The sequence below is a fragment of the Panthera pardus genome, unplaced genomic scaffold (genome assembly GCF_024362965.1).
Source record: "Panthera pardus isolate Hobbes unplaced genomic scaffold, ASM2436296v1 HiC_scaffold_8, whole genome shotgun sequence".
NCBI classification, from domain to species: domain Eukaryota; kingdom Metazoa; phylum Chordata; class Mammalia; order Carnivora; family Felidae; genus Panthera; species Panthera pardus.
The window spans coordinates 25324380-25351782 of record NW_026527013.1 but is presented as its reverse complement, the minus strand read 5'-3'; the positions used below and the strand labels follow the sequence as shown (position 1 = coordinate 25351782).

Sequence of the window (27403 nt, the reverse complement as noted above, 5' to 3'; positions counted from 1 at the left end):
TTAAATTATTACTAGAACCATTATTATTACATTCTTTGTATTTTTCCGAGGTTTTGCTGGGCGCAGGCGTCACTTGGACAAATCCTTTGGATTAAAAAACAGACCTGTCAGGTGAAGGGAAAAAAACTGCAGCTGCGGGCTTCTGGGTGGAGGCTCGGGGTGTGGCCGTAGGGGGCGTGGACTACAGAGTGGGTGGGGCCAAAGGGAGGGCTGGGCTAGAGGGGCGGGGCCAGGACGCGAAAGTGGAGGCTGGGGGCGGGGCCCTGAGGGAAGGGGCAGGATTCGGGAGGGCGGCGCATGCTCGTTGATGCGGCCAGCTCCGCCGCCGCCGCCGGCGCCACCGCCCACTTGGGGCTGGCCAGAGGCAGGCAGCCGGGGTGCAGAGTAGGTAGGGCTGGACAAGCGCACGGCCATGGCCCCGTGGCTGCAGCTCTGCTCCGTCTTCTTCACGGTCAACGCTTGCCTTAACGGCTCGCAGCTGGCCGTGGCTGCGGGCGGCTCCAGCAGAGCGCGGGGCGCCGACACCTGCGGCTGGAGGGTAAGGAGAAACTTCTCGCCGTCCCCAAAAGCGCGGCGGGCGCGGTGCGCACAGGTGCTCGCGGGCAGCTGAGCCGGCGCAGACGTGCCTGCCATTCGCAGAGTCAGCGGCAGGGCTGGGATCCCCGCTGCTCCCGCCCTTCTTTCCCTCCCGGGGTGCACGTCCGCCAGCCCCGGCCCGGATGAAAGGGGCCGCCCGACCCCCGGCTTTGTGTTGCTAATGAGGCGCGGTCACTGGCTGGGGTCCGGCTCCCAGAGGGCGGGTGAGAAGGGCGTCCCGCGGCGGGCGGGAGAAGGGCGCCCCACCCTTTGTTCCCGGACCGGTACCTCCTTCGCCCCGGGTCTGGGATTCTCCGAGCTGTCCGAACTGGGGGCGCTTTGGACCCGGAGTGGGGGTCTTCCCGCGGACCTCCGGTTCACAACTCTGCAAAGGCCCAGGACTGCCAGAGAAGGGACCCAGAGCGCAGGGGAGGGATGCGCCCCCTCTCGTGGCCGCATTGTTCCCTCTAGGCTGTGCAGTCTTACCCCACTTTCACCCCAGCCCCGACTCCTGACTTGCTGGGAAATTTTGCTCGTCGTCCTTCGTCTAGAGAATGGTCTCACGGATGACCTACACCCCCTCTCCCCGTCCCCAGCTTGACCTGCGGATATTTTTCTAGACCAGAGGGAGGCATGAGTTTATCACCTCGGTCAGGAGCCCCAGAGGAGACTGGAGAGGTGCACAGATTTCGTCTTGTGCTTGGAGACTTCCCCCAGTAACCGACCACTTTGATGCTGTCCCGGTGGCGGGCGTGGGGTGGTAGGCTGTGTGCGCGGGGATGCTGAGTTCCCATGTCCCCACCAGGTTTTCTGGGTTTGGGCGGCGCCAGAACAGGGAGAGTGCATCTGTCTGCCCCTCACCTCCCACTGAAGCCAGGGCAGCCCGGCGTCAGGGCACTCAAGGCCTTCAGACATGTGGAGAGGACATAGACAGCCACGAACATGACCTTGTCTGTGCTTCGGGGCTCCAGTTTCTTCACTTGGAAAATGGGAATAGATGGAGACTTCCTAGTTATCCCAGCACTGTTTCTCTGAGAGATGGGTCATTTACTTAGAACAACGTTGTGCTACCTCTTCTGGGATGTTCTGAATGGCCTCAGAGCAGTCCAGGCCTAGCACCTGGCACCCTTTTAGGATCTTAGGCTATTGCTTTGAGCTCTTTTGCCCCACATTCAGAGAAATGCAGTGCAGAAAACCAAGTATGAGGCAGCAGATGGGATATCTTCAAACCCAATAGCTTCACTATAGACAGGTATAATACACCCTTCCACCACATCATAGTGAATATAGCCTTCCTTTTTGGGTAAAACATCACCTTTTTGTACTCTGTCCCACTTTAGTAAAATATCACTATTATTATATTTTAAGATACCGAGTTTTCCCCAGTATGTAGATAAAAAAGTTTTCCTTAAGGCTGTCTCATATTGACTTACTGATCCTGATAAACTTAAAAAAATTTTTTTTAAGTTTATTTATTTATTTTGAGAGAGAGTGTGTGAATGGGGTAAGGGCAGAGAGAGAGGGAGAGAGATTTCCCAGCAGGCTCCACAAGGACACAGTGCAGAGCCTGATGCCGGGCTCGAACTCAACTATGAGATCATGACCTGAGCCAAAATCAAGAGTCGGATGCTTATCTGACTGAGCCCCCAGGTGCCCAAGATCCTGCTAAACTTTTTGGGACTAAACAGGTATTTTGGCTTTTGAAGAACTGTAGGAGCATCACATGCATTTTATTCTGAGTTTTCCTATGACAGCACAGGTGGATCAGTCCTAATTGCTGTGTTTCTGCATTGTCTAGGTGGCTTTATGTGTCAGTGCACAAAGCTTGTGAAGTCTTAATGCCTTGGGTATAATAGTGACTTAAAAGAGCCAGGCTGGCGGTTTTGTTCTCTCTGCCTGTGGGAATGTGTTTGTCTCCTAACTGAGCATTCTTCCACAAGTTAATAGTGGCCCCTGGTCCAGCAGGCTTACACTCAGGCTGGCCTCTTTTCTCCCACCACAATTCCTAGTTGGGAGTGACCTTCCCAACAGCTTTTACTTTGGTCCCACTAATCCTCTCCTTGGGTCATTTTCATTCCTTCTTGAATGAGCATGGAAATCTCTGGATCATCTCTCAGATTCTACACTCTTTCCAACCTGATACATGGCTGCTTCCCTCCTGGACTTGCCTTTTGGTACACCTGATGGAGCCACCAGCTCTCCCCAACCCCTCTTGCCTACCTGTCTTGCAAGCCCACCTTTCCAGCCTGCTCCCTAACTTTTGTGCCAGCGTAAAGCTGCTGAAGCATACTTTCTCTGCTCCTAGGATGCCTTCCCCCTGGCCAAAGACTCAGCTCAGGTGATGCCACCGCTGGGAAGTCCTCCCTAAATGCCATTCCCCTTGGTTTGCTTTCTCATGCAGGTCCTTGCACTTTGGTTCCCACCAGACTACCATCTCAATATTTGTTCACATCTGTGTCTTAGGATGGTTTTCCTTAACTAGATACTTCATCTTAGTGGCCTCAAAGCCTGGAGCCCTGTAAATCTTGGCTGAGCCCAATTAGACTCTGCAGCCTTCCTGTTAAATCCTGTATTAAGTGATATATTTTAGGAAGTGGATTGGAGAGATGAGAGCACTGAGCCCCAGTGTCCTCTCCTCAGCACGCTTTTGCACATGCTGTTCCTGTCTGTGTTCCTTTTCTTTACCCCTCAGCGTCCCTTCTCTGCTCGAGCAGCACTTCCTGCAGGAAGCCTTCCCTGCCCCCACCTCCCTGCATCAGTTCTTCCAGAAGTTGCTCTGTCAGGGGCTGGCCAGTGAATACTGGTGAACAGTGACTTGGGCATTTGATTCATGTCTGAGTCCCCTACCAGATAGTGGTGTTTAGCCCATAGATGTTGGTCTCAGTTATGAGGTTGCTTACAGTCTAGTTGGGGCCATGCAGACATACAAGAAGGGTCGATTGTGTGTGAGGCAAACAGGAGACAGTTTCCTGTGGGTCTAGGTCACATGGAACCTGAGAAGGGGACACCAGGGTGGAAAAATGAGCCCTGAAGGAGGGGCAGGATCTGGGTGCTGCCGAGGAACTGAGCAAATGACCCCCTTGATCTCCATGGAGCATTTGTTCCACGAACTCTTGCCCCTGCAGGAATGTGTATTTTCCCAGGACTTGCAAGGTAGACCGCAGCCAGCTGACCCACAGGAGCTCTGCTAACACACCTCTCTGAGGAGCCGGCCTGGTTTAAGTGGTCAGATTTCACAACCTCCCCATTATTAGTGGGACAATTAAGGGGCTGATACCATCTTGAACACAGCTCAGTGTTTTAGAAATGAGTTGTGGGCACACTTCCTCAACTGCTTAAAAAAAAAAAAAAATCTCTTAGGGCCCTTGCCAGGTAAACTATTGGAGTAATAAATAGTTTTCCCAAAGAAGTAACAATTTCTAAAACTTCCTGAGGGGCTAGCATCCTCATTTACACTGGACCTTAACTCTTGTTTCTTGATAGTGGAATGATTGTGTTTGTGATGGGTAACTTTATGTCAATCAGTTGCTTTGAGGTCCCCCCCCCCTCCCCTGTCTTGCTGGTTGTTTGAAAAGCATTTATGGAACAAAGAATTAGGCATCAGCTTCCACAGGTTTTTATTTAGTGGCATTTTCTGCAGTGGAGAAGGAGGGAACAAGAATGCCTTCCTGGCTAGGTGAGGTACATCTTCTCTGGTCTTTTATCTCTGAAACAAATGTCTAGCCTGCAAAAAGCCTGCTCCTTCAGGAATTCAGGAAGCCAGAATGCTGGCATCGTCTTTACGATGAAGTGCAAGTTTCCCATTTAAGGCAAATAACTTCATTTCGAAAGGTAGGAAGGAATAGGGTGGTACTTGGAAAAGAAGTTCCAGCTGGTTAAAATTTAGGTCCTGATAAAAGTCCAATCCAAGAACTCTCCTTGGCTGTGGGCCCAGGCATGTTTATTTGATTCTGAATTGGATGCGTTTTCATTCACTTGCAGCTCATGGCTCCCCAGCCTGCATCTGGTCGGCCTGTCTTGCGGCCATGTCTTCCATGTTGTACATGCTCTTGTGTCTCTTACAGAATTCTTCGTTAAAAATGACTCAGCCCTGGTTGACACATTTTTCAGAGAGACGTTTTTATAAGAACTGCAATGCTTCCCTCTGGCTTGTCTTGCCGTGTTAATTGGGAATTCTGTCAGCCCAAGTCCACCTTTCTTGAACCGCCCTCCCTTGTCTCCCCTCCCCCATCCATCCCTCCGACCCCCAGAGCCCCTGCAGTGCCTGGGGCATTGTGCTAGTTATTAACAAGGGGATACAGCTGGGTGGATGAGAACAGCAAGTAAGTACCGGCTGTGGACCCTTTCCCGCTGAACACAATTTCTCAAAGTGAAGTCCGGGAGCTTCCACTATCAGGATTGCCTTGGGAGCTTGTTAAAAGGCAGATTCAAAGATAATGCCTCCAGAATGGGAGTGGGATGGGGGTTCAGTTCTTCTGATGCACTCTCAATGATGAGAGCCATTGCTTTCAGAAGACCAGGCTTCCCCAGGCCAGATGAGGGAGAGAGAAGCCACATTCTAAACATTTAAAATCAGTTTGACTTTAAAGTACTTCTTTGGACTTAGAGAGGAAGTGGAGACTGTCAGAGCCCCCGACCAGTGAGAAGAGTCAGGCTGGCTAAGGGGATCCTGGGGAGGCAGCTGGGCAGGTCACCCTGGTTTGGGTGGGTGCCTTTAGCCTGGGGTTGAAGGGGAGGTCACGAGTGAAGGGGACCCTGACTTCCATGGGTTCCTCCCCAGAACAGCTGGGCTTGTCTGGAAAACAATCTTAGGAAAGAGTAGGGTAGGATCCAAATCGTATTCTCTGCAGTTCAAACCTTACAGCGTCCCTACAAAGGAAAGAACTGCTAATGCTTTCCTAAGTCTTTATTTTAAGTTGAGTATTTTTCATGCTTCATTTGGCCTAAAATGTGTGTGTGTGTGTGTGTGTGTTTAAGCTTTTAGACCCTCTTTTCCCCTTATTGGTCCCTGAGCTTTTCACACACCATGCCCAGCAGATGTCTGCTGCTGCTGGGGCCACCCCATCAGCAATTAATTGTACCTTTTCGTTTCTTACTGCCTTTACCTCTGATGGATGAGTTTTTAGGCTTCAGGAAGCTCACCCCCCCCCCCCCCCAACTCCTCAGTTTATAAGAGTATGGGCGGAGAGGCAAGGGCTCAGGTACCCCTAGAAGCTTGACAGGCTCGGGTGGAGGACAGTGCCCTCGCAGGAGACCTCTGTCCTGCACCCTACCCTGGTAGCTGAGACCTTTTCTGTTTCACATCTCCCCCAGATTTGGAGGTTCCCCTGCCCCTCAGCAGGCTCAGGGGGCCTGTCTGTGCTGGTGCCACGGGCCCCATCTCCCAGCAGCCTGACTTGCTCGTCCTGTGGGAGGCAATGTCCTCCTGGGCAGTGTTTGTCTTGGCTGCTGGGACATTCTGAATGGTCCTGACACACGATTAGGTGACTGATGGCCCCACAACACATTGTCTCCTCCAGGGCCCCGGGGCCTTTGAAGCTCTTCCCTGTGGGAAGTAAAGAGACTATTTGCTCTATTAAAATGCCTTGGTATTTCCTCTGTTTAACCACAGGCCACTTCCTCTCTGCCACTCTAAACCCGGCAGGGCCACCGGCTGATTGAAAAGACACAAACCCAGGAGTGAGCACATCCTATTGAAACAGATAGTCTTACTGCAGATTAAAGCCGGGGCACATCTCTAAGAAGAAACCAAACCTAAGGGGGAAATGCTAGAGAAGCTCCTTATCTTGCTGGAAATGTAGCTTGTTGACACAATTCGCACTTCAAGTTCTGAGTACAGAATAGGGTACTTTTTGGTTTGTTTGTTTGTTTTTAAGAAGGGAAGCCAAAATTGTAACCAAATCAAAGAGTTTTTATCTAGTGTGGCAGGTTACAGGCATACAGTCAAGTGGATTTCTCGTTGTGTGAGTTGGAAACTCTTCATTATCTGGGAAGAGCATGATGTCTTCATAGAAAACCATGCCAGGCTTATTCTCTACTTGCAGATTCTGTCTGCTGGTTTCATGTGCTCAGAAGTCAAAGTAAGAAGTTTGTAGCTGAATAATACCAAAAAAGCCTCTGGAGAGACTGTCCCTCAACCTTTCCCAAGCAGTTTCTTGAGAAAGTTTAATAACACCAGGCGTGAAACTAAAAATTACCTAAGTAACAAAGACAGAAGATTTAAACCCTGTCTATACCCTGTCTTTGTGAGGGGCCTAACTAAGGAATAACTAGCTAGTTTCTAATGGAGACTATTATTTTAACATTTGCAACTCCATTGTTCAAAGCATCTGTGATAAAAACGGCTTCTCTTTTCTTTGGTTCCTTGTTTGGAAATGTTGGGGGAAGGTGGATGTAGCTAATTAAGGCTACAACATTTAAAGGGGGGACTTAATAGGTACCAGCTGTCCTCAACAAATCACTGGGTGGATGACAAAATAAAGATGTGATGTGAACACACATGTAATTCTCTTCTAAAACGGAAGTTGGCCTATAAATTGTCTGATTTAATAGCATGAATGGAAACTAACTCCATTAAAAAACTACTGTGTGCTTTTAAGAAGCATTTATTTTATAGTAAACCTAACGGTAAAATGTCTTATTTGCATAAGGCTGGTACCTTAAGAGTTGAAAGGGCAGTAGACTGCAAGTATCGGAAATTTTATAAATTGTAATTTTACTGTATGTTCCTTCATTCCAAACCTGAACTAATAGACATTAATCATGAGGCTTTTTTAATTAAAATTACTACATTGTAGGAAAGCTTGCTTGAACTTATCAGAGATGTCCTACAAAACTGAAGCAGCAACTTTGAAAGGGAATGGAAATTGATAGCATTAATTAAATGTTTGAGTGGATATTTACATTTCACACATTAAATGAATACTTCAAATGAATCCTTTTGCAATCGCAAGGGATTAGGCTTTAAATATAACCTTTTTTAGATTTAAAAAGTACTTCATTCCCTTAAAAACTAGGAGTTTTTCCAAGTGTTCTCATTTGTCAGTTTTTTTTTTCATTTCTCAGTTTTGTAGATTCCCCCCCGCCCCCGCCCCCCAGTGAATGGTCACCCTTTAAAAAATGCTGGCTGTGGCCCCAGACTTCTGTTCTGAGATGGGGATAGAGGGAAGGTTTCCTTGGAACGAAGTACATTTTCCTGAGACAGGCCATATGGTTTAAAAACCCTTTCTCTGTGATTTTATTCTGTCCAGGTGATTTCTGGTTTTTCCTCTCCTGAAATGCCCCCCCAATCCCCCCGCCTTTCATCAGAGGAAAATGCAATGCAATCCAGACCAATGCAGGAGCGTTCAGCCCTAGCAAGTGTGGTCCCTGCTAAGTGACAGTTTATCTCTGCCTTCCTCTCAAGGTCGCTCTGGCTAGGACACAAGCATTCACATGGTTAGGAGTTATTGTAACTGCTCAATATCTGAAGTTCAAGAAGACTTACATGGAGTGAGGAGGCAAGACAGGGTTTTTTTGAGTAGCTACTCTGTGTCAAGTCTCAGTGTGGTTCTGTAGTTACTTATGTTTTCCAGGGCAAGGACAAAGATGGTAGGACCAGGTCAGGTCCCCGTGTCTGCAGTGGCTCCCCACCCAGCTGAGGCTGCAAGAAAAAGGCATTGGGGCCTAGAGACGGGGAGGTGCAGGAAGGATTCCAGGGTACAGGGAACTCTCTGCACCTCCCCACTCCTCCCAGAGAAACATGAACCACAGTTTCTGCTGCTTCTCATCCTAGAACATTCCAGCTTATGCAGTTGCCAGTGTGAGAAGCTGGGTAATGATGTGCCAGTGCCCGAGGCACTGCTTGGCACCCACCTTTGGAAATCTGGCTTTTTAGCCCGTGTAACTCTGGTCTCTTGCTCTGCCTCAGTTTCCCCTGCTTTGGAAGAGGCTCACCTTTCTGAGGCTTCGCCACACTGTGTTTTCCTCCTTCAGCCTCCCCATGTGAACATCACCTGTGCCAGAAAGCATGCATTTAGTAAAGTCAGACCCACCCCATCATGCCTCCAGATTTAGTAAGAATGCATCCAGCCTTTTGCAGTGATGCATTGAAGAAAAAGTGGAAACTTGATTTGTTTATGAAGAAGAAACTTCATTTGGATGGTTCAGAGGAGGCTTAGAAGAAGGGATTGGATGGCCGAAGGAGGCAGGCCCTGTCTGTGAGTGCATCCAGGAGGTGGGGGGATCCTTTGAAAGGAAAGTGTGGCTGAAAGAAAGAAGTGGCAAAGCTGGGGGATGGGGTGGGGACAGGATTATGTGGTGCCTTGAATTTTGCCTGTGTGCACCTGTCAAGAATGATGAGGCTTGGCAGGTTTCTCCAGCAGATGAGTGGTTTGATAAGAGTGACCCTCAGTGACCATTTCTTTATTCAGTGAGTATTTGGTGTTTTCTATGAACTGCAACTGGTTTCTGGAGCATAGAGACAAGTAGAACAACAATACCAACCTGACCATCCTGTTTAAAATAGCAACCTGCCCTCTTTTCCTTACTTTGCTTTTCTCCACAGAACTTTTCACAGTGAGACACACATGGTGTTTTCTGTCTGTCTCCCCCACCTCGGGGTCAGCTGCGTGAGGGCTGGGCCCGGATCTGTTTTGTTCCGTGCTGCAGCAGGAGATCAGTGGCCGGCACATCGCAGGTTCCTCCTGCTTGTTCCTTGAATGACCAAGTGCTCTTCAGGAAATTAAAATCAGCCAGGAGAGTGATGGTGGCACAAGCGGATGATCTCAGGCGGTCTCTCTGACCAGGTGGCACAGAAGGCGAGCAATTGTCATACAGATTTCCTCGGAAGTTCTGTAGTTTCTTTTCCTCAACATTAGTGCATCATGTGGCATTAGGTGCTGAGAGTTAGCATAAAATATGCTCCACTTATTCACATCGTGGATTATTGGCACCATGTGCCCATCCTGGCCAATTGCTGGGCTGCCGGATGACTGAGGTGGCGATCGGGCCGGTATTGGACGGGGATCCCACTTTGTAAAGTGTTGGTTGCCTCCAGAGAGGATGTTTGGACTGCACAGTTTACACTGCACTGTGGATTAAAAAAAAAAAAAAAAAGTAAAAAGTTACCACCCAGTGCTAACGACACATCCTGGTTTTGGACTTTATGAAATGACGGGAATGAAATGTTTCTCACTCCCAGGCAGCAGCCCCCAGCTGGTATGAAAACCCTGTCTTTTTAACAGAGGTACAGGTCTCTTTCTGTTTCATCCCCTCTGGTTGTGAACACGTTTCATTTTCTGAAGTCACCAGACGGTCCATCCAGAATCAAAGATGCTCTTTGCCTTCTTTCCAGGGCTGTGGGTTTGCCGGCCAGCTGTGGTAATGAGTTTTTGCTCTGCTTTGATTTTCATGGCTTGCCTCCCTGTGGGAGGAACTAGATATTTCTGATCTTACCTCTGCTCATATTCAGATCCAGCCAAGCAGTCAGTGACTTCCCGGGCTTTTTTGTGGGAGACTGTGGGAAAGGTCCTGGTTGGCTGGCTATGAATTAATGAAATCCTTAGAAGGCTTCACTAAAGATAGCTCCTGTGGCTTAAAAAAATAGCATTGCCTTTTTAATTTGAGAAAGAGGTCATGGAGTTTTACTGAAATTAAGCAGAGAAAATGTAACATCTGGTTGTGCTGCCCCAAGGCTGCTTCGGGGCGGCGGGAGGGAGCCGTGCTTTGGTTCCCAGTGTCTGACTCGCCCAAGGTGACAGTCACCCAGGTCCCTCATAAGGCTGCCTCTCTCATTGTTCTGCCTGGGTTTTGAAGTCCTTAGCAGACAGAAATTCTACCCCCACATCTTTTCACTTGAGCACATTTCCCATTTACTGAGCTTTCTTCTTTTTTACTTAAAGGGTCACACTTTTTTTTTTTTTTTTAAGTGCATAGTTTTGGAGTTGGTCAAGACGAGTGTAATTATTGCTTTTATCTCATTAAAGAAAGATGAGGGTGGATAATGGGAGAGACTTTGGAAGGAAAGTGGGGGGTTTTAAAGAGCTGTTCTAAGAAGTTTTTAAATTAGTAGGCTTTCTGACATGAGCAGAAAGAGAATGATAAATTGCAGGAGAGTTTTAGGGAAAGGCATAAAACAGATTTTGAAGGACCTATGACTTTTTTAAAAGTAGAAACATGAACGTCTTGAATGTCTTAAATGTCTGCTGTGTGCACATCTCCACCCCCCTTGCCCAGTGAAGTGACTAATAAGTCATGTTATGATGTTTTTAAATTTTTATCTTTATTCTGGATCTATGCTGTGTGACGCCTTTATGTAATTTTCCTATAAAAAACATTAGTAATATTTTGGGCATATATTTTCTGAAACTAAACAGGAAGATTAAATTGTTGCTGTGTAGGTGGGCCAGTCACTGGTGCCTGGGCTTCTCTTTACTTTCCCTCCTGTATTTTGAATTCTGAAAATTTTCAAGCCTATAGAAAGGTTGAAAGCATGGTAAAATGAACACCTATTTCCCCTTTGCCTAGACTCACTAGTTCCTTGCCACACGTCCCTCAGTGGTCTTACATAGAGTCCTTCGTGATTTCTTTCTGAATCACGTTCAAGATTCAGACAAGGATCATTCATTGCTTTTACATAGACACAGACATCCTGTCTCCTTTAATTGAGGACAGTCCTTTCACCTATTTCTTTGGTCCTTTGTAACACACACATTCTGAAGGGTCAGGGTTACTTGTGGTGTAGACAGTCCCAGTTAGATTTCTGATTGTTTCCTCATGATTAGGGTCAAGTTAAATATTTTGGCAAGATCCCTGTAAAGGTGATATGGGGACGTTGATATGTTACATATCAATAGGTTACAAATATGGGTGGAGTTGCAGCGATGAGCAAACTTTGGTTTTTCTACGTGAAATTGTTGCCCACAGAGACCTTTCCAATGGTTTAACGCAGTTCAGTCTTGTATTGTCTTTTTTAAAAAAGCGATGCCGGGGCACCTGGGTGGCTCAGTCGGTGAAGCGGCTGACTTCAACTCAGGTCATGATTTCCCGGTTCCTGAGTTCCAGCCCCGCATTGGGCTCTATGCTGACAGCTCAGAGCCTGGAGCCTGCTTCAAATTCTGTGTGTGTGTGTGTTTCTCTCTCTCTCTGCCCCTCCCCCACTGGCTCGTTCTCTGTTTCTCAAAAAAGATGAATAAACTTAAAAAAAATTTAAAAAACAATAAAAAGCTGGTGCTTTACATTAACGCTTCCCTTTTACTTTGCTGAGAGTCCAAAATGCAGGGTGTCATGTAATCTCTTTGCTTAAAGACTATTTGAAATCAACTGTGCTCTCAGGAGTGTGGTGTCTGGGGAATGTTTAAGGCTTTTGCTATTCACACAGGCTTGTTGCAAACAGTTGTAGATATCGCCCTCAGCGACTGGGAACTGAGTTCCTATTAAAACCTCTATTTGGCTCAGCCAGGTTTACGGTTGAATGCATCCTCACACCAAAATTCAGCCATTACTTTCCTTTGTGCTAAGAAAACATTGAACTTTATTTCCAGTAAAGGTCACTTCACTCAAAACATGTCCTCAAAGTCAGTTTCCAGCCCTTTGGTTCTGTGATTGCCTAGTGTCTAAATTATTTTATTAGAGTCCCTCACAGACCGTTACATCAGTTTAATGTGAATTACTATCTTCTCCCTAATTACACGGCTTTTCTTTCTTTCCTTTGTCCTTACCCCAGATGTCAGGGCGTGTAAAGTAAAAGACGTGTAAAGTTAATATTGATTATTTTTCAAAGTAAGTTAAAACGTCAGAAAGTGACCAGTTGTTATTCTTACAGGGTACCAGGAAAGCGGCAGAGACAAACCCTCCATCTTTTATTCATAAGTCCGGGGAGACGGGGAGGGCGCAGGCGGGCCTGTGTGCCCGGCGTTTGTTCAGCTTTCAGGACCGGGCCTCCTCCCCTGCTGGCCGTGAAATGTCATGCCGAGTTGTAATAGTGGGACATTCAGCATGCAGAGAATGGGCCGCAGAGGTTCAACTTTGCTTTTCATTTTCTTTTCTGGCACCAGGTCCCTAGTCCCCTCCTTGGCCTGACAGTAAAAGGCCAGAAAGCAGCAGTCTGGAGGCTGGCAGGGATGCGGTGCAGCCCAGCCCAGCCCAGGGCCGGCTCCTGTGCTGGAATGCGCTGGACACAAAGGCCCGGCCAGGGTGTGCCTCAGGAGGGGGTGGCGGTTTGCCTTTGCTGAGGCTAGTGGGCTGTGGTCACAGGGGAGAGTGTTCTTGTTTCCATGGCTGTGCTGCCTCTGGTTTCGGTGGGAGAGGGGGTGCAGAGTGCTTCTGATTTTCAGAAATCACTCGGGGCTCACCATTTCTGTGCAGAGGGAGGCACTGGGGCAGAGAGCTGAGGCCGCGAGACTCCTAGGGCTCAGACCCGTACTTTGGATAAAGAGAAATCAGGCAGCATTTGCTAATAAGCAGGCCTAGAATTTGATTTAGAGCAATAGTTCTCAATTGGGGGTGATTTGGAGAATCCCTGGAGACATTTTGGTTGTCACAATGGGGAAGAGGTTTTGCTACTGGCTTTTTGTGGGTAGGGGCCAGGGATGCTGGCCAAACACCCTGAAATGCACAGGCCGGCCCTCCCCAGTAAAAACTTACCCAGCCCAAGGTGTCAGTAGTGCTGAGGTTGACAGACCCTGATTTAGGGGTCCCATTTTAGCATTTGAATTTCTCAGCTCACTTAGCCTTATAACACTTTTCAACTTCCTTTCTATTTAACAGAAGCTGCTGGTTCTATAAATCTGCATTCAGGATGAATTTCTATTAAACTCTCCAAGACATATGATTTAACTATTGTGGTGCTCCTGGAAAGATATGCCCTGAATGCAACTACTATTTTAAATGCAAAAGACGATTTTTTTTTTTTTGCCATAATTTGATCAAAGTAGCATAACCTGTGCCTCTGTTTTTGTTACTCACTGATGGTCTGTGGATAACATTACATTTTTTCAGCATGAAACCCAACACTTCAAATCCCTAAAGCAGTCTCAAATTTATGGTTAATAAAAGCATTTATTGTACTGGATGTCATCTGTTATATCACTCTGGGGCTAGAAACTGGCAAGCAGTGGACAGGAAATATTTTCATTTCAAATCGCTTCAATCTTATGGTCTAGGGGCAAAAGTGTCTGATTTCAGGAAAGCCACGGTGAATAGCATAGTAATGAATGCATTTTTAGTTGATTAAGCAGGCATTCTCTCCCTTTCAAACAGTCTTCTCTCTTTGGCTTGGTGGGGCTAAATAAACATGCGATGTTAAGTGATAGCATTTCTTGTGTTGGCCATGCTTTTCCTTTGATCATCTTAAACTTTTCAAAGTGTTTTCCAGGAATCCTCAGCAGAGCTGAGGCAAGCTGGACAGAGTGGCTACACTCAAGTGTTGACCCTCTTTGTAATAATTGTTTACTTTCTGAGCAGAGGACGTTTTCTGGGATGATGTTGACTCTTCCGAATTCCCCTTTAAAAATGGGATTTGGCACCTAGCCCTTGGGATCATGAATTTAGGAGGAGAAAGCAGTTTGACTTTTTTTTTTTAAATTTTCTATGGCGGCAATTTTATTGTAATTTGCATCCTGATCCCCCACATCCATCAGATAAATAGTCAAAGTAAGGACAGTTCCATCCAAAGGTAGCCCTGTGTGGTGATGATGTATCCAGGACAGGGTACCTTTTGTCATGGCTGCTCAGTGCCTTTGAACATATTATCTGAATCATCGCTTCCCAGAGAACCTTGGAGGTAGGCAGTTATTTCTGATGTGGTTCCTTTTTTTTTTTCCAGATGAGGATTCCATGGCACAAAGAGCCAGGAAGGGATTAGGATGGCAGGCCACGTGACTCAGAAAGGCCTCTCTCTGCCAGAAACCAGAGTCACAGGGTTCTTACCCTGCCCGTGCCCCCAGCAGCCTAGCTCACCCTGCCTTCCGATCACCCAGCCTGCGATGGATGTCTGCCATGTGCAGCAGAGCAGCTAATGGGGGTGGGAAGAGAGCAAGTCTAGATACCAGAGAGCTCTCTGCAGATAATTAAATTAAACTAGGATTCGGAGTTTACCCCAGAAGTTCCCAAACCTGGCTGAATATCAGAATCACCTAAGGAACATTTTGGGAGGGGAGGAGGGGGGGAAATCCCAGACCTGCTTAAGTGAGATTTCCAGGAGAAGGCCAGGAATCTGAGTTTTTTTTTTTAGGAAGCTGCCAGATCAGTGGTTGCCAGGGTTTTTGGGGTGGATGCAGGATTTGACTACAAAGGGGCTGTCCAAGGGAATTTTGGGGGGTATGATGGAACTGTTTGGTATGCTGAGTGTGGTGGTGGATACACAAATGTAAACATTGATAAATGTGTAAACTCATGGAAATGTTCATCTTACTAGGTCTAAAAAAACAACAAAAAACTGCCCAGGGGTGCCTGGGTGGCTCAGTTGGTTAAGCCTGCTATACTCTTGAGTTCTGCTCAGGTCATGATCTTGTGGTTCGTGGCATTGAGCCCTGCATCCAGCTCTGTGCTAACGGCATGGAACCTGCTTGGAATTCTCTCTCTCCCTCTCTCTGCCCCTCCCCTGCCCACACGTGCATTCTCTCTCTCTCTTTCTCAAAATAAATAAATAAATATGCTTTAAAAAATGGCGGTGCCTGGGTGGCTCAGTCAGTTGTCTGACTCTTGATCTCAGCTCAGGTCATGATCTCACGGTTGGTGAGATTGGGCATCGGGCTCTGCACTGACAGCACGGAACCTGCTCTTGCTCTTTTTCTCTCTCTGTCTCTAAATAAACGCTAAAAAAACCCCCAAAAACCTGCCTAGGTGAAACTGAGCTGTCACCTTGGTGTCAGATGAGGTGACAGATGGTGCCTGGTGACAGCTAGGAAAAGTTGTCCACCTGTGAGAGAATGACACCTGGAACTGCAGAGGCAGGTGGGTGAGTGCTGAAACCTCTTAGCCCAGTGCTGTCTAGTAGAACTTTCTGTGGTGATGGGCATGTTTTTTTCTCTGCACTATGCAGTTCAGTAACTATTAACCACTTGTGGCTATTGAGCACTTGAAATGTGGCTAGTGTAACTGAGGAACTGAATTTTAAATTTTACTCAAATTACATTTAAATAGCTACACATGGCTAGAGGCTACCATGTTGGACAGCTTGCCCTTGGAGGCGGACGTTGCCATACTGGGGGTCGGGGAGCTTTGGCTTGGGGCCAGGTGCACATGGAGCCCAGTGATTCTGTATGTTTGAGGGACAATAGTTACGTCATTCTAAGTAGAGAGCGAGACAGGAACATGGACAGGATGTGTCGGTTGATAAGGACAGGGAAAAAGGAACCTTGGAATGAAGACGGATGCGGGATCTGCCCAGGCAGAGGACATGCTTGCTGAGCAGAGGAAAATGATTTTCTTTCCCTAGTGCAGATCAGATAGCATGGACTTTGGCCCAGTTTCTTGTCCATCTTAAAAGATGCAGCAGTTAGTTTGGATGCTCTTTAATTGTGCTGCTGTTCGCCTGAGGTGATCGGTTATACAGGAAGCCATTGGAGGGTCCAAAGGAGTGATGTGCAGACAGCGTCAGGGAATGTCTGTGGCCTGGCTGGGGATGTGCTGGGCCCACCTGGCAAACTAGAGAGTTTAATGAAGAGAGTGTAATGAAGAACCATGTGGGCCTATCCTGCTCCTCTTCGGGGAATGAGATCCTATAAAAATTGCATTTGGGGCATAAACCTCCATATTGGCTTATGTTCAGACACTTTTTTTTAAAAAAATGTTTATTTTTGAGAGAGAGCATGAGAAGGGGAGGGGCAGAGAGGGGGACAGAGGATCTGAAGCAGGCTCTGCACTGACAGCAGAGAACCTGATGTGGGGCTTGAACTCACAAATTGTGAGATCATGACCTATCTCAAAGCCGGATACTCAAGTGGCTAAGCCACCCATGTGTCCCCATTCAGACACTCTTAAACTTCTCTCTTCCAGCCCCCATGGAGTTATGTTATCTTAAATAGTGTTAAATTTTCAAATGTGTTATAAAAAAGTAAGATTCTGAGAGTGGGCCTCTGATGAGTACAAACCAAATGGTAACAAATAATGTTCCATTTGTAAACATATTTGGTCTTAAATAAATTTACTAAATGGCTAACAAAAATTTCATGAGGTCTGGGCTTAGGAGGTTTGGTTAATCTGATTTAAAAATAAGAATGCCTAGTATGTCAACTATACTTCAATAAGAAAGTAAAAATAGGGGCACCTTGGTGGCTCGGTCAGTTAAGTATCTGACTCTTGATTTTGGCCCAGGTCATGATCTCATGATTGTGGGATCGAGCCCGATATTGGGCTCAGCACTAGGCATAGAGCCTGATTAAGATTCTCTCCCTCTGTTCCTCTCCCCTGCTTGTACTTTCTCTCTCTCTCTCTCTCTCTCTCTCTCTCTCTCTCTCAAATAAAAAAAGAAAATAAATGCCTAAACGAGGGAGAGGTTTAAAATTAGTGGATCTATTCCTTTACTTATTTATTTATTTTAATTTTATTTATTTATTTATTTTTTTAAACATTTTGTTTATTTTTGAGACAGAGAGAGACAGAGCATGAACGGGGGAGGGGCAGAGAGAGAGGGAGACACAGAATCGGAAGCAGGCTCCAGGCTCTGAGCCATCAGCCCAGAGCCCGACACGGGGCTCGAACTCACGGACCGCGAGATCGTGACCTGAGCCGAAGTCGGACGCTTAACCGACTGAGCCACCTAGGCGCCCCTATTCCTTTATTTTTATATAAAAACTTTACTTCTTTGGATCCAGAAGAGAAGGACATTCTGAATCATAGGATCTTGAGGCAGGGTTTCCTTGTGTTACCTTTACAAATCAGTAACTTCAATTTAGTGGGGGGAAAAAAAAAAAACCAGGGCTTAATGAACATTAAATGTGGTTCTTCCACTCTTGAACACACAAATGCATCTTGCTGCAGGGTTATAAGAACTGAATTTATTTTTTATGGTTATTTTTGACTTAAATTTACTTAAATTTGTTTTTTTTTAACTTTGTTTTTGCTTTTAGTTTCAGGTGTAAAATTTAGTGATTCAACACTTCATACAACACCCGGTGCTCATCACAAGTGCCCTCCTTAATCCCTATCACCTCTTTCACCCATCCCCCACCCATCTCCCCTCTGGTAACCGTCAGTTTGTTCTCTATAGTTAAGAGTCTGTTTCTTGGTTTGCTTTCTCTCTCCCTTTTTTCCCAATGATCATTTGTTTTGTTTCTTAAATTCCACATGTGAGTGAAATCATATGGTATTTGTCTTTCTCAGATGACTTATTTTGCTTAGCATAATACCCTCCACTAACTCCATCTACTTTGCTGTAAATGGCAAGGTTTCATTCCTTTTTATGGCTGAGTAGTATGCCATTATATATATACACACACATACATTCATCTTCTTTATCCATTCATCAGTTGATGGACACTTGGGCTGTTTCCATAATTTGGCTATTGTTGATAATGCGGCCATAAACATCAGGGTGCATGTATCCCTTCAAGTTAGGTAAATTTGTTTTTTGAAGACATTTCCATGTATTGATATAGTTTGCAGACATGTCACTGCCACTGGCCATATAATACTTTCATGTTGTGTGCTGGCCCTTTGCTGGCCCTTTAGCCCCATTGATGAAGCATTTGTGCCATTTCCAAAATTTTGCCATTATCAAGCTGCTTGAACATGGTCATGCAGTCTGGTTTCCTGCCTGCCCTCTTTGCCATTTTGGTTAGTTCGCTTGGCATATGTCCCCCACGGCAAAAGTTTTGTAGGTCTTACTGCATGCTTGTTTGCCAGCTTGTCCCGTATAATGACAAAGAATTGTGTTTGGGGAAGAGGGAAGATTTGGTTTTCAAATCCCATCTCTGCCATTTGCTGTCATTTATGACCTTGGGCAATTTTCTTCATTTGTAGAATGGGTTAACAGTTTATCCACATTGTTTTGAGGCTTAATAAGATACTGTCTTTAAAACATTTCACTTTGCACCGAGCCCCATAGCAAGTGCTTGGTCATTGGTTGGCAGTCTGTTATCAGAGGAATAAGTGTGCTCATTTTTCACATCCTGGAAAATATGGACATTTATAATCCTCATTTACTCATTGTTATTTTGGGTGTACCTTATACTTGTTTTATTCTGCATTTATTAGAGAAGGCCTAAATCTTTCCACCTGATGATTTACCTTCTGAGTAAGTTTTGTTGCTTTTAAGTCTGGTAGTTTGTTGTTTTTTTTTTTTAATTTTTTTTTTTTAAGTTTATTTATTTTTGAGACAGAGAGAGACAGAGCATGAACGGGGGAGGGTCAGAGAGAGACGGAGACACAGAATCGGAAGCAGGCTCCAGGCTCTGAGCCATCAGCCCAGAGCCCGACGCGGGGCTCGAACTCACAGACCGCGAGATCGTGACCTGAGCCGAAGTCGGACGCTCAACCGACTGAGCCACCCAGGCTCCCCAAGTCTGGTAGTTTTAAGATTTCTAAAAAAATGTTTATTTTAGAGAGACATAGTGTGAGTGGGGGAGGGGCAGAGAGAGAGGGGGATAGAGAATCTGAAGCAGGTTCTGGGCTGACAGCAGAGACCCCGATGTAGGGTTTGAACTCATAAACCATGAGATCATGATCTGAGCTGAAACCAGATGCTTAGTTGACTGAGCCACCAAGGTGCCCCTAAGTCTGGTAGTTTTAAAGTGAGGTGTGGATGAGATGTTGCTTAGTAGAGAATATTAAGGGAAGATGTTTAGGTGAACATGAGGGTTGTTTTTTTTTTAAGTTTATTTATTTTGAGAAAGAGAAGGAGACAGCAAGTGGGGGAGGAGCAGAGAGAGATGGGGACAGGGGATCCGAAGCTGGCTCTATGCTGACAGAAGAGAGCCCGATGTGGGGCTCAAACTCACAAACTGTGATATCATGACCTGAGCTGAAGTTGACACTTAACCGACTGAGCCACCCAGGCACCCCTACCTGTGTGTGTATCTATATGTACGTGTGTGTGTGTATTTAAAGTTTATTTATCTTGAGCGAGAGAGAGTCTGCACAAGTGGGGGAGGGGCAGAGAGAGAGACAGAGAGAGAGAATCACAAGCAGGCTCCACACAGTCAGTACAGAGCCTGATGTGGGGCTAGATCCCATAAGCTGAGATCATGACCTGAGCTGAAATCAAGAATTGGACACTTAACCGACTGAGCCACCCAGGCACCCCAACTAACTGGAATTTAAACAGAAAAGAAATAGAGACCAAAAAAAAAAAAAAATTCTTACGCAGAAGACTTTATTTTTTACAGTGTGTGCCCCGTCAGCTGCAGTGGGCATTGTTGGTGTGCCTGTGTTGTTTACCGGGAGGTGCCCAGGGTATCCCTCTGCTTCATCTTTAGCATTTCCTGTGCACTTTCCAGTTTGTTCACATGGCCAGAGGCCCCTTTGCATCACTCGTTTTTTTAACATTGCACTACTGTTAATGATTGATTTCAGCCCATTTAGTCTTCTGGGCCAGGAGCTTTTAGGGCCTAATCAATCACTGAATCCATAAACAAGGGCACTGCCTCAGATTCCCCATGAGCTCCGAATTACATTGGGGTGTTGACAGAACCAGAGGCCTGGACCACTCTGTCAGCAACTGTCAGGGGAGGAGAGGATCCAGGGTATGTGCTGGGTGGTAGCGGGGGCAGGGCAAAGGCAGCCACAGATAAAATTGATCAGAGAAAAGAAATTGTTTGGCAGATAATCTGCATGTGAGTAATTGCAGAGCTGAGAGATTAACTTCATTTTTTGTTTCTCTTGCACCCCCATTTGTACCAGGCTGTCTTACTAAGAACACTAAAGAGGTTCGGAATTTAAAAAAAAAATTTGTTTAACTTTTATTCATTTTTGAGAGACAGAGCATGAATCGGGGAGAGGCAGAGAGAGAGAGAGAGAGGGAGACACAGAATCCTGTCAGGACAGAGCCCGACTCGGGGCTCGAACTCATGAGCTGTGAGATCATGACCTGAGCCAAAGTCAGATACTTAACCGACTGAGCCACTCAGGCACCCCAAAGAGGTTAGGAATTGTGACACACAGACACCCTAGCTCCTCACCCAGGGATTGCTGTCCCCTGGGATTCCTTTGGGGCCCGGGAGCTGTCATCCTGAGTGATCACCACCTACCCAGGTTGAGGTGGTGTTGCTCTAGTGGGTCCCAGGTGATGGTCCTTGGATACACTAAGAGCATTTCTGGAAGAGCTAATGTAAAAGCAACCCCTTCCTTTCCACAAAGGCGAGTCTGGGCCACCCTCAACAGACCAAGCAGGGGACCCGGACTTACAATTCATGGGTGGGTAGAGAGAGAGAAGATAAAAGCAGAGATGTGCTTGAAGAAAATAGGTAGTAGGGACTGGACTACAGGGCGGTTTTAAACCAGAGGCTCCACGTGCAGCAGGTTGCAGAGCAAATAGTGTCTTAATCCCCTGTGGGAAGGCCTGAGATCGCACCGTCCCTGCAGCTTGTACCTCCAGGTGTTCTCACCCAAAGGCAGCGTGATCGTGAACATCTCCCCTGAACCTTTGCCAACACCCCGTGAATGGTGGTCCCTTTCCTGAGGCCTTTGGTGCTCCACCAGAACGGTGGGCACAGTGGCTATTCCCTTATGCTTGCGAGATCATTTGAGGGTCTCCCCAGTGTCACCAGCTGGTCATTCACTGAGTGTATTTGTGTGCTCCTGTGGCTGGGGCCAGACTGCTGAGGTGAGGCTGATGGGGCGAGGGAGGAGGTGGCCTCCTTGGGGTTCGCTTTTTGTGGGGCTCTTCCCCTTGTGCTGCCTTGGGCTGGTCGAAGCTGCAACCTTTGCAGAGAGCTTGTGGCTGGGTGAAAGCATCTTGAAATGGGCTTCATGTCCCGATTGAAAAGGAGTTAAATGACATAGACTGTTTCTCCTGTTCTGGTGTACCTCCCGCCTCTGTACGTACAGAAATATTTAACTCCAAATAAGTGTCTGGGGATGTAACCCTGTTCTAATTTGGAAAGGTGATGCTGGCTACTTCTGAAAGGCGCCCCTTCACCTTCATACAGGTGATGTATGAATAAGGGCTAGATTATGCTACTGAGTGCAGATATTCAGCTTACACACGTTAAGGCTTTTGGCTAAAGGGGTTTACGTGGGGGCAGCATTTTGGGGAATGCGTGAGGCCTGGAGGGTCGTCATGACCTGGCAGGTCCCCACGTAAGCGCAGCCTTGAGTCCCCAGCCTCCTTCATGTAGGGTTCCCGGCAGCCTCAGGGATGAAGACTGTTCACCCGGAACGTGTTCTTCTGACTCCTGGGGGGGACAGTAGGAGGGCACCCCCAGGGCTGCCTCTTTGGTGGGGTCACCACTGTCACCCTGAGGGGACTGATGAGGGTGACTTGGCCTTTGTCAGGAGTGCCGAGGAACAGTGGAGATCAGGTACTTGGTACTGAGACAGTTCCATGCCTTTGCAAACAGAACACTTCAAAAAGGATGCCGCCTCCGCCCCTGGCCCAGTGAAAGGTGGCGGAAGGAAGCGGTGGCTGACAGCTGAGTTAAACAAACTTGAAGGTAGGTCACATTTCTGACATACCATTTTCCTCCGCCCGTACCAGCAGCTGCCCTCTACTTTGAAAGGGGGCTTAGCTGCTCATATAAACTTTGGTTCGTGATAATGTAAACTATTATTAGGATTATCTTTTTATTCACAATATGTGCCTGACTCTCTGTCTCCCTTATTTATGCTCTTTTTGAAACACTCCTTTACCTTCAGGACCTAGAGCCAGCATCAACGGCTGTGAGAACGAAGCAGCACTTAACAGACTTAGAACTCTCTGTGGTTACAAAGGACTCTGGGAATGAATCACTGGGCTGAGGAAGTTTCAAATCTCAGCAGAGCTTCCAGGTTAAAACTGGGATGTGATGTTGACAAAACATTTCAGTTAAGAAAGTTTTTGTTGTTGTTGGTTTTTTTTGTTGTTGTTGTTTTTTTTTTGTTTTGGTGAAACTTTGTCCCAAGGGTTATTGTTTTATGTTTTAATACAAACGTACTTGATTCTCATTTGAGGATCCTTGGCTTTCAGAGTCTCTGTCCCATTTCATCACCTGGTGGAACTGTTTGCCACTCAGGGCATTCTGGAGGTTTGCGCAGGTCCAGAGGCTCATGCTGCCACCAGCCAGTCCCTGCCTGCCTGCAACTTTGCAGGAGACCACAGTGGTCCTTAGGTGCTCCCGTCTGGTTTGTCCATGGGCGGGGGTGGGGGCAGGTTAGGGTACGAGCCAAGAAAAACTAATAGCCCTTTCAATTTTTAATAAAATGTCTCTCCCACCCTTTGTTTCTCCCTTCACTCTTCCCTGAAAGAACAGACTAACTTTTTAGGCACATCTGGACACTTTTTGTAAAGCTCTTACCCTGAATTCCCAGAAGGAATGTATTGGCTCCCATTTTTCTAAGCAAAAACTGAAATGACTCCTTTGTTTATAAGTACTGTGCTTGCATATTTTAATAAAACTGTAAAGAAAGAAATTGCACTGGTTTGAGGGTCCTTAGCTAGGCCAACACAATCTCCTTTATGCTTCTCTTGAAGTCTTTGAGAGGTGCTAAAAGTTTATGGTTTGGGGGGAGTTTATTTTTGGTGGGAGTGGGGAAGGGAGGTGTAGGGGATCCATATGTCCCTTTTGATAATACTTTTTCTCCTTCCTGTAGCGTTTTTGGGGCCAGAAGGCAGAGGTGTTCATAGCCTTGGTCCTTCTGTTCTGCCCTCTCTACCCATGCGTTGCCCTTATGATGAACACCATATAGATACAATCAGCTTGTAATGTTCCAGATCTAAGAGCCCAGAGGTCTTGCAATGGAATCTATCTTCCCTTTATCAGATAGTATTTGTTTTCTTCTAAAAGAAGGAAATCTTCTAGAAGCTTATTGCTGCTGAGAAATAAGGCTAATCTTTCATTAATATTAGTCTACTAGCTGTTGGCATGGGGTTTTTCTAGTGTCAGGAGAATTTCAAAAGAGCTTAAATGTATGTCAGACTTAAACACAAGATATAAGAGGCGTTTGCCATGTTGAGGAACGTGTAAGATGATGTCACTCTTTTCAAACTGGTGATTGCAGGAGTTCTTTGTTATGCCTTTAAAAATCAGGGGCGCCTGGGTGGCTCAGTCGGTTGAGCGTCCGACTTCGGCTCAGGTCATGATCTCGCGGTCCGTGAGTTCGAGCCCCGCGTCAGGCTCTGTGCTGACAGCTCAGAGCCTGGAGCCTGTTTCAGATTCTGTGTCTCCCTCTCTCTCTGACCCTCCCCCGTTCATGCTCTGTCTCTCTCTGTCTCAAAAATAAATAAAGGTTAAAAAAAAATAAAAATAAAAAAAAAATAAAAGTCATGTTAGGAAATGAAGTTGTACCTTCAGAAACCTAGGAGTGTAGTATGGTTAAGTTATGAGGATTAGGGCTTTGTTACTGCCCAAAAAATGTTCATTAGTGATAAGCATTAACCAGTGTGGTAGCTACTGCTTCTTAGAATATGATTTTCTCTTGGCCTGTCCTGAGTGTCTGGAACAGTATAATCCTCTTCTCAGAGATGAATTAAATTTCAGTGATGACCACACTTTGGCTTTATTTCTTTACTTTTGGGGAAGAAGGTTGTTAGCCTCAGAAGCCAAAATTGATCTACGAAACCTGTCGTTGCTGTTGGATGTGCACATGTCAGATGGCCACAAGTGTTGAGTAATGTCCAAAACAGAATAGTCTGAAAATTAATATTTGTATTGGTGCCTTTGTGCAGAAATTTACCATTTTCATCAACTCAACTGAAATTGGTAATTTTGAGTCATACTGATAATGTTCTAACTTATCTTTCCATCTTTTTTTTTTCCTTTGGGTTCTAGGAAATTGTCAGTGAGTCAGAATGCTAGCTATTAAACCAGTTGGGAGTATTTGGTTAAGGAAAATGATCTGATTTAGAATGAGTGGTAAATTCAGTATTGGTTGCCTCTAAATTTTTCAGATAGCATTGTTTCAAAACCTGCAAAAATGTTTTATACATTTAACAGTGGTTCAGACTATAAAGCACTGAGCAGATCTTGGGAGGCATGGTGACTTGGTGTCCTGTGTTCTTCTCCCTAACATGAGAGTTTGGAGGCTTGTCCTGGCAGGATCTTGAGTCTGAAGGTAGCTTTGCCTGCATAGTAATTTTTACCTGCACACAAAAGCCTGACAGTGACGGTCTTTCAGTACCTTTTCCCACTGCTGTCATCACTTGTTTTCTTCTAAGTTTTCAAACATATAAAAAGATCTTATTTAGATGGTATTTTAAAATATGCTTTCTTTTATAGGAAACCAGGGGATGAGTCTGAATAGCAGCCAAAGACCTGGGAATTGATATGGAGGAGTGATTCTAAATGATCCATCAATATGATGATTTTCTCAGGGATTTGTATCATCAGCAAGGTGGTTTTCATGTTGAAAATATCCATCTTGACATTCTTTTACATGTAACCTATTTGATATTCTTTAATTCTGTTTCATTTTTCACTGCCTGATAGCTTTTCCTGGCTCTTCTACTTGGCCAACTTCACTTTTTCTATCTTCTTTTCCTCTTCATGTGCCCTAACTGGGTAGTCCCACAAAGCCCAATTCCTGATCCTTTGCTTTTCTTTATTCCTCCTATTAATTAGCCCACGTGTCCTTAAGTTTCTGTGACATGACTACATGCATGACTTCCTGTCTCTGAATCCCACATTTCCAAAAAACAAAATATGGTATTAGAAGATACTGTCTAGTCACCTCCGTTAAGTTCTTCTCTACATCCTCCTTAAAAAAAGAAAAGTTCTCTTTTGGGGTATTTTCTTTCTTGCTGCAAAAACCACTACTCTCCCAAGTTCCCAAAATAGGTACCTCAAGGTACCTTGGAATATTTCATCATCACCTCTGTATCCCATTTGTCCCAAAGTCTCACCATTTTTTCTTAAAAATGCCCCTCAAGCGTGTCCTCTGTCATCTTCCCACCATTGCTGGCTGTACCCACCTCACGTCTGGACGTCTGCAGCGGCTGCCTCACAAGCCTACCCACCTCAGCTCCAACTGACCACTCTCCTAGTTTTTCCTGCAGATGTGCTACAGCATTATTGTATTTGTGTTACTTTCCTGCTCAGAATCCTGCTAAAAAATATGGCGAAATAGACACAACATAAAATGTACCATTTTAACCATTTTTAAGTATTAATTCAGTGGCGTTAAGTACATATACATAGTTAGGCAACCATCACCACCATCCATCTCCAGAATTTGATTTTCCTAAACTGCAACTCTGTGCCCATTAAAGAGTTACTCCGCCCTGAGCCCCTCACCCCTCCGCAGCCTCCTGATTCTATTTTATGTTTCTGTGAATGTGACCACTCTAGGAACCTCAGATCAGAGGGAATCATACAGTATCTGTCCTTTTGTGCCAATACCAGATTATTTTGTTTATTTTTATTAAAAAAATTTTTTTGTAGGGGCGCCTGGGTGGCTCAGTCAGTTGAGCGTCCAACTTCGGCTCAAGTCATGATCTCATGGTTCATGAGTTTGAGCCCTGGGTCGGGCTCTGTGCTGACAGCTCAGCCTGGAGCCTGCTTCAGATTCTGTGTCTCCCTCTCTTTCTGCCCCTCCCCCACTCATGCTCTATCTGTCTCTCTCTCTCAAAGATAAACATTAAAAAAAATTAAAGGTTTTTTTGTAATGTTTATCTTTGAGAGAGAGAGAGAGACAGAGCATGAGTGGGAGAGGGGCAGAGAGAGACAGGGAGACACAGAATCCAAAGCGGGCTCCAGGCGGTGAGCTGTCAGCACAGAGCCCAACATGGAGCTCGAACTCCCGAACCATGAGATCATGACCCGAGCTGAAGTTGGATGCTTAACCAACTGAGCCAGCCAGGCGCCCCATTTATCTATCTATCTATCTATCTATCTATCTATCTATCTATCTATCTATCTATTTACAGTCGGGGAGGGGCAGAGAGCGAGGGGGAGAGAGAATCTCAAGCAGGCTCCACACTGTCAGTGCAGAGCCTGACGTGGGGCTCAATCCCACAAACCGTGAGATCATAACCTGAGCTGAAATCAAGAGTTGGATACTTAACTAAGCCACCCAGGTACCTTCCAATATCCTACCTATTGTATTTAGTGATTCTGGTCTTCAGAAATTTTGTTGAAGAGTTGGTAAAAGCTAACAAAGGGCCTTTATTTCAGGGTCTTTTTCCTCTCTCTCTCTCTCTCTCCCTCCCTCCCTCCCTCCCTCCTTCCCTCCTTGCCTCCCTCTTCCCCCTGCCCCCCATCCCTCCTTCCCTTCCTCAATGAACTCTACCTGGGAGCATGGCACTGGTTTACTCCAGCTGTAGACGGGAGTCAGGATGTGTGGGAGGGACTGGGGAAGATGGGAGGGGTCCTGATGCTTCCACTCACCAACACCAAAAGTTAGTAATTTTTAAAAAATCTTTTAAATGTTTATTTTTGAGAGAGAGACAGAGACAGAGACAGAGAGACAGAGTGTGAGCAGGGGAGGGGCAAAGAGAAAGGGAGACACAGAATCTGAAACAGGCTCCAGGCTCTGAGCTTTCAGCAGAGCCTAACGCGGGGCTCAAACTCAGAAACCATGAGATCATGACCTGAGCTGGAGTCAGAAGCTTAATAGACTGAGCCACCCAGATGCCCCAGTGATGTTTGTGGTCATGGAGGGAAGTGGATGGTGACCAGGACTCCGCTTCTTCCTTCCTGAGTGCCTTTCATCTGTATCATGGGCAGAGAATCAGGCCCATTCTGGAAATAAGGGGATGTGTGTAACAAGACCCCAG

At 46.1% G+C, this 27403-nt stretch overlaps 1 protein-coding gene across 2 annotated transcripts in view; it reads left to right on the top strand.

Annotated features, from left to right (window-relative positions):
• Positions 1-323: 323 nt before the first annotated feature.
• IL17RD (interleukin 17 receptor D) overlaps positions 324-27403 on the top strand; it is a 71190-nt gene continuing 44110 nt past the window's right edge. For both annotated transcript variants that reach the window (XM_019469995.2, XM_019469994.2), the window contains exon 1: positions 324-538. In XM_019469995.2, the coding sequence (XP_019325540.2) occupies positions 413-538 (126 nt within the window). In that variant the 5' untranslated portion in view covers positions 324-412. The remainder of the gene's footprint in view (positions 539-27403) is intronic.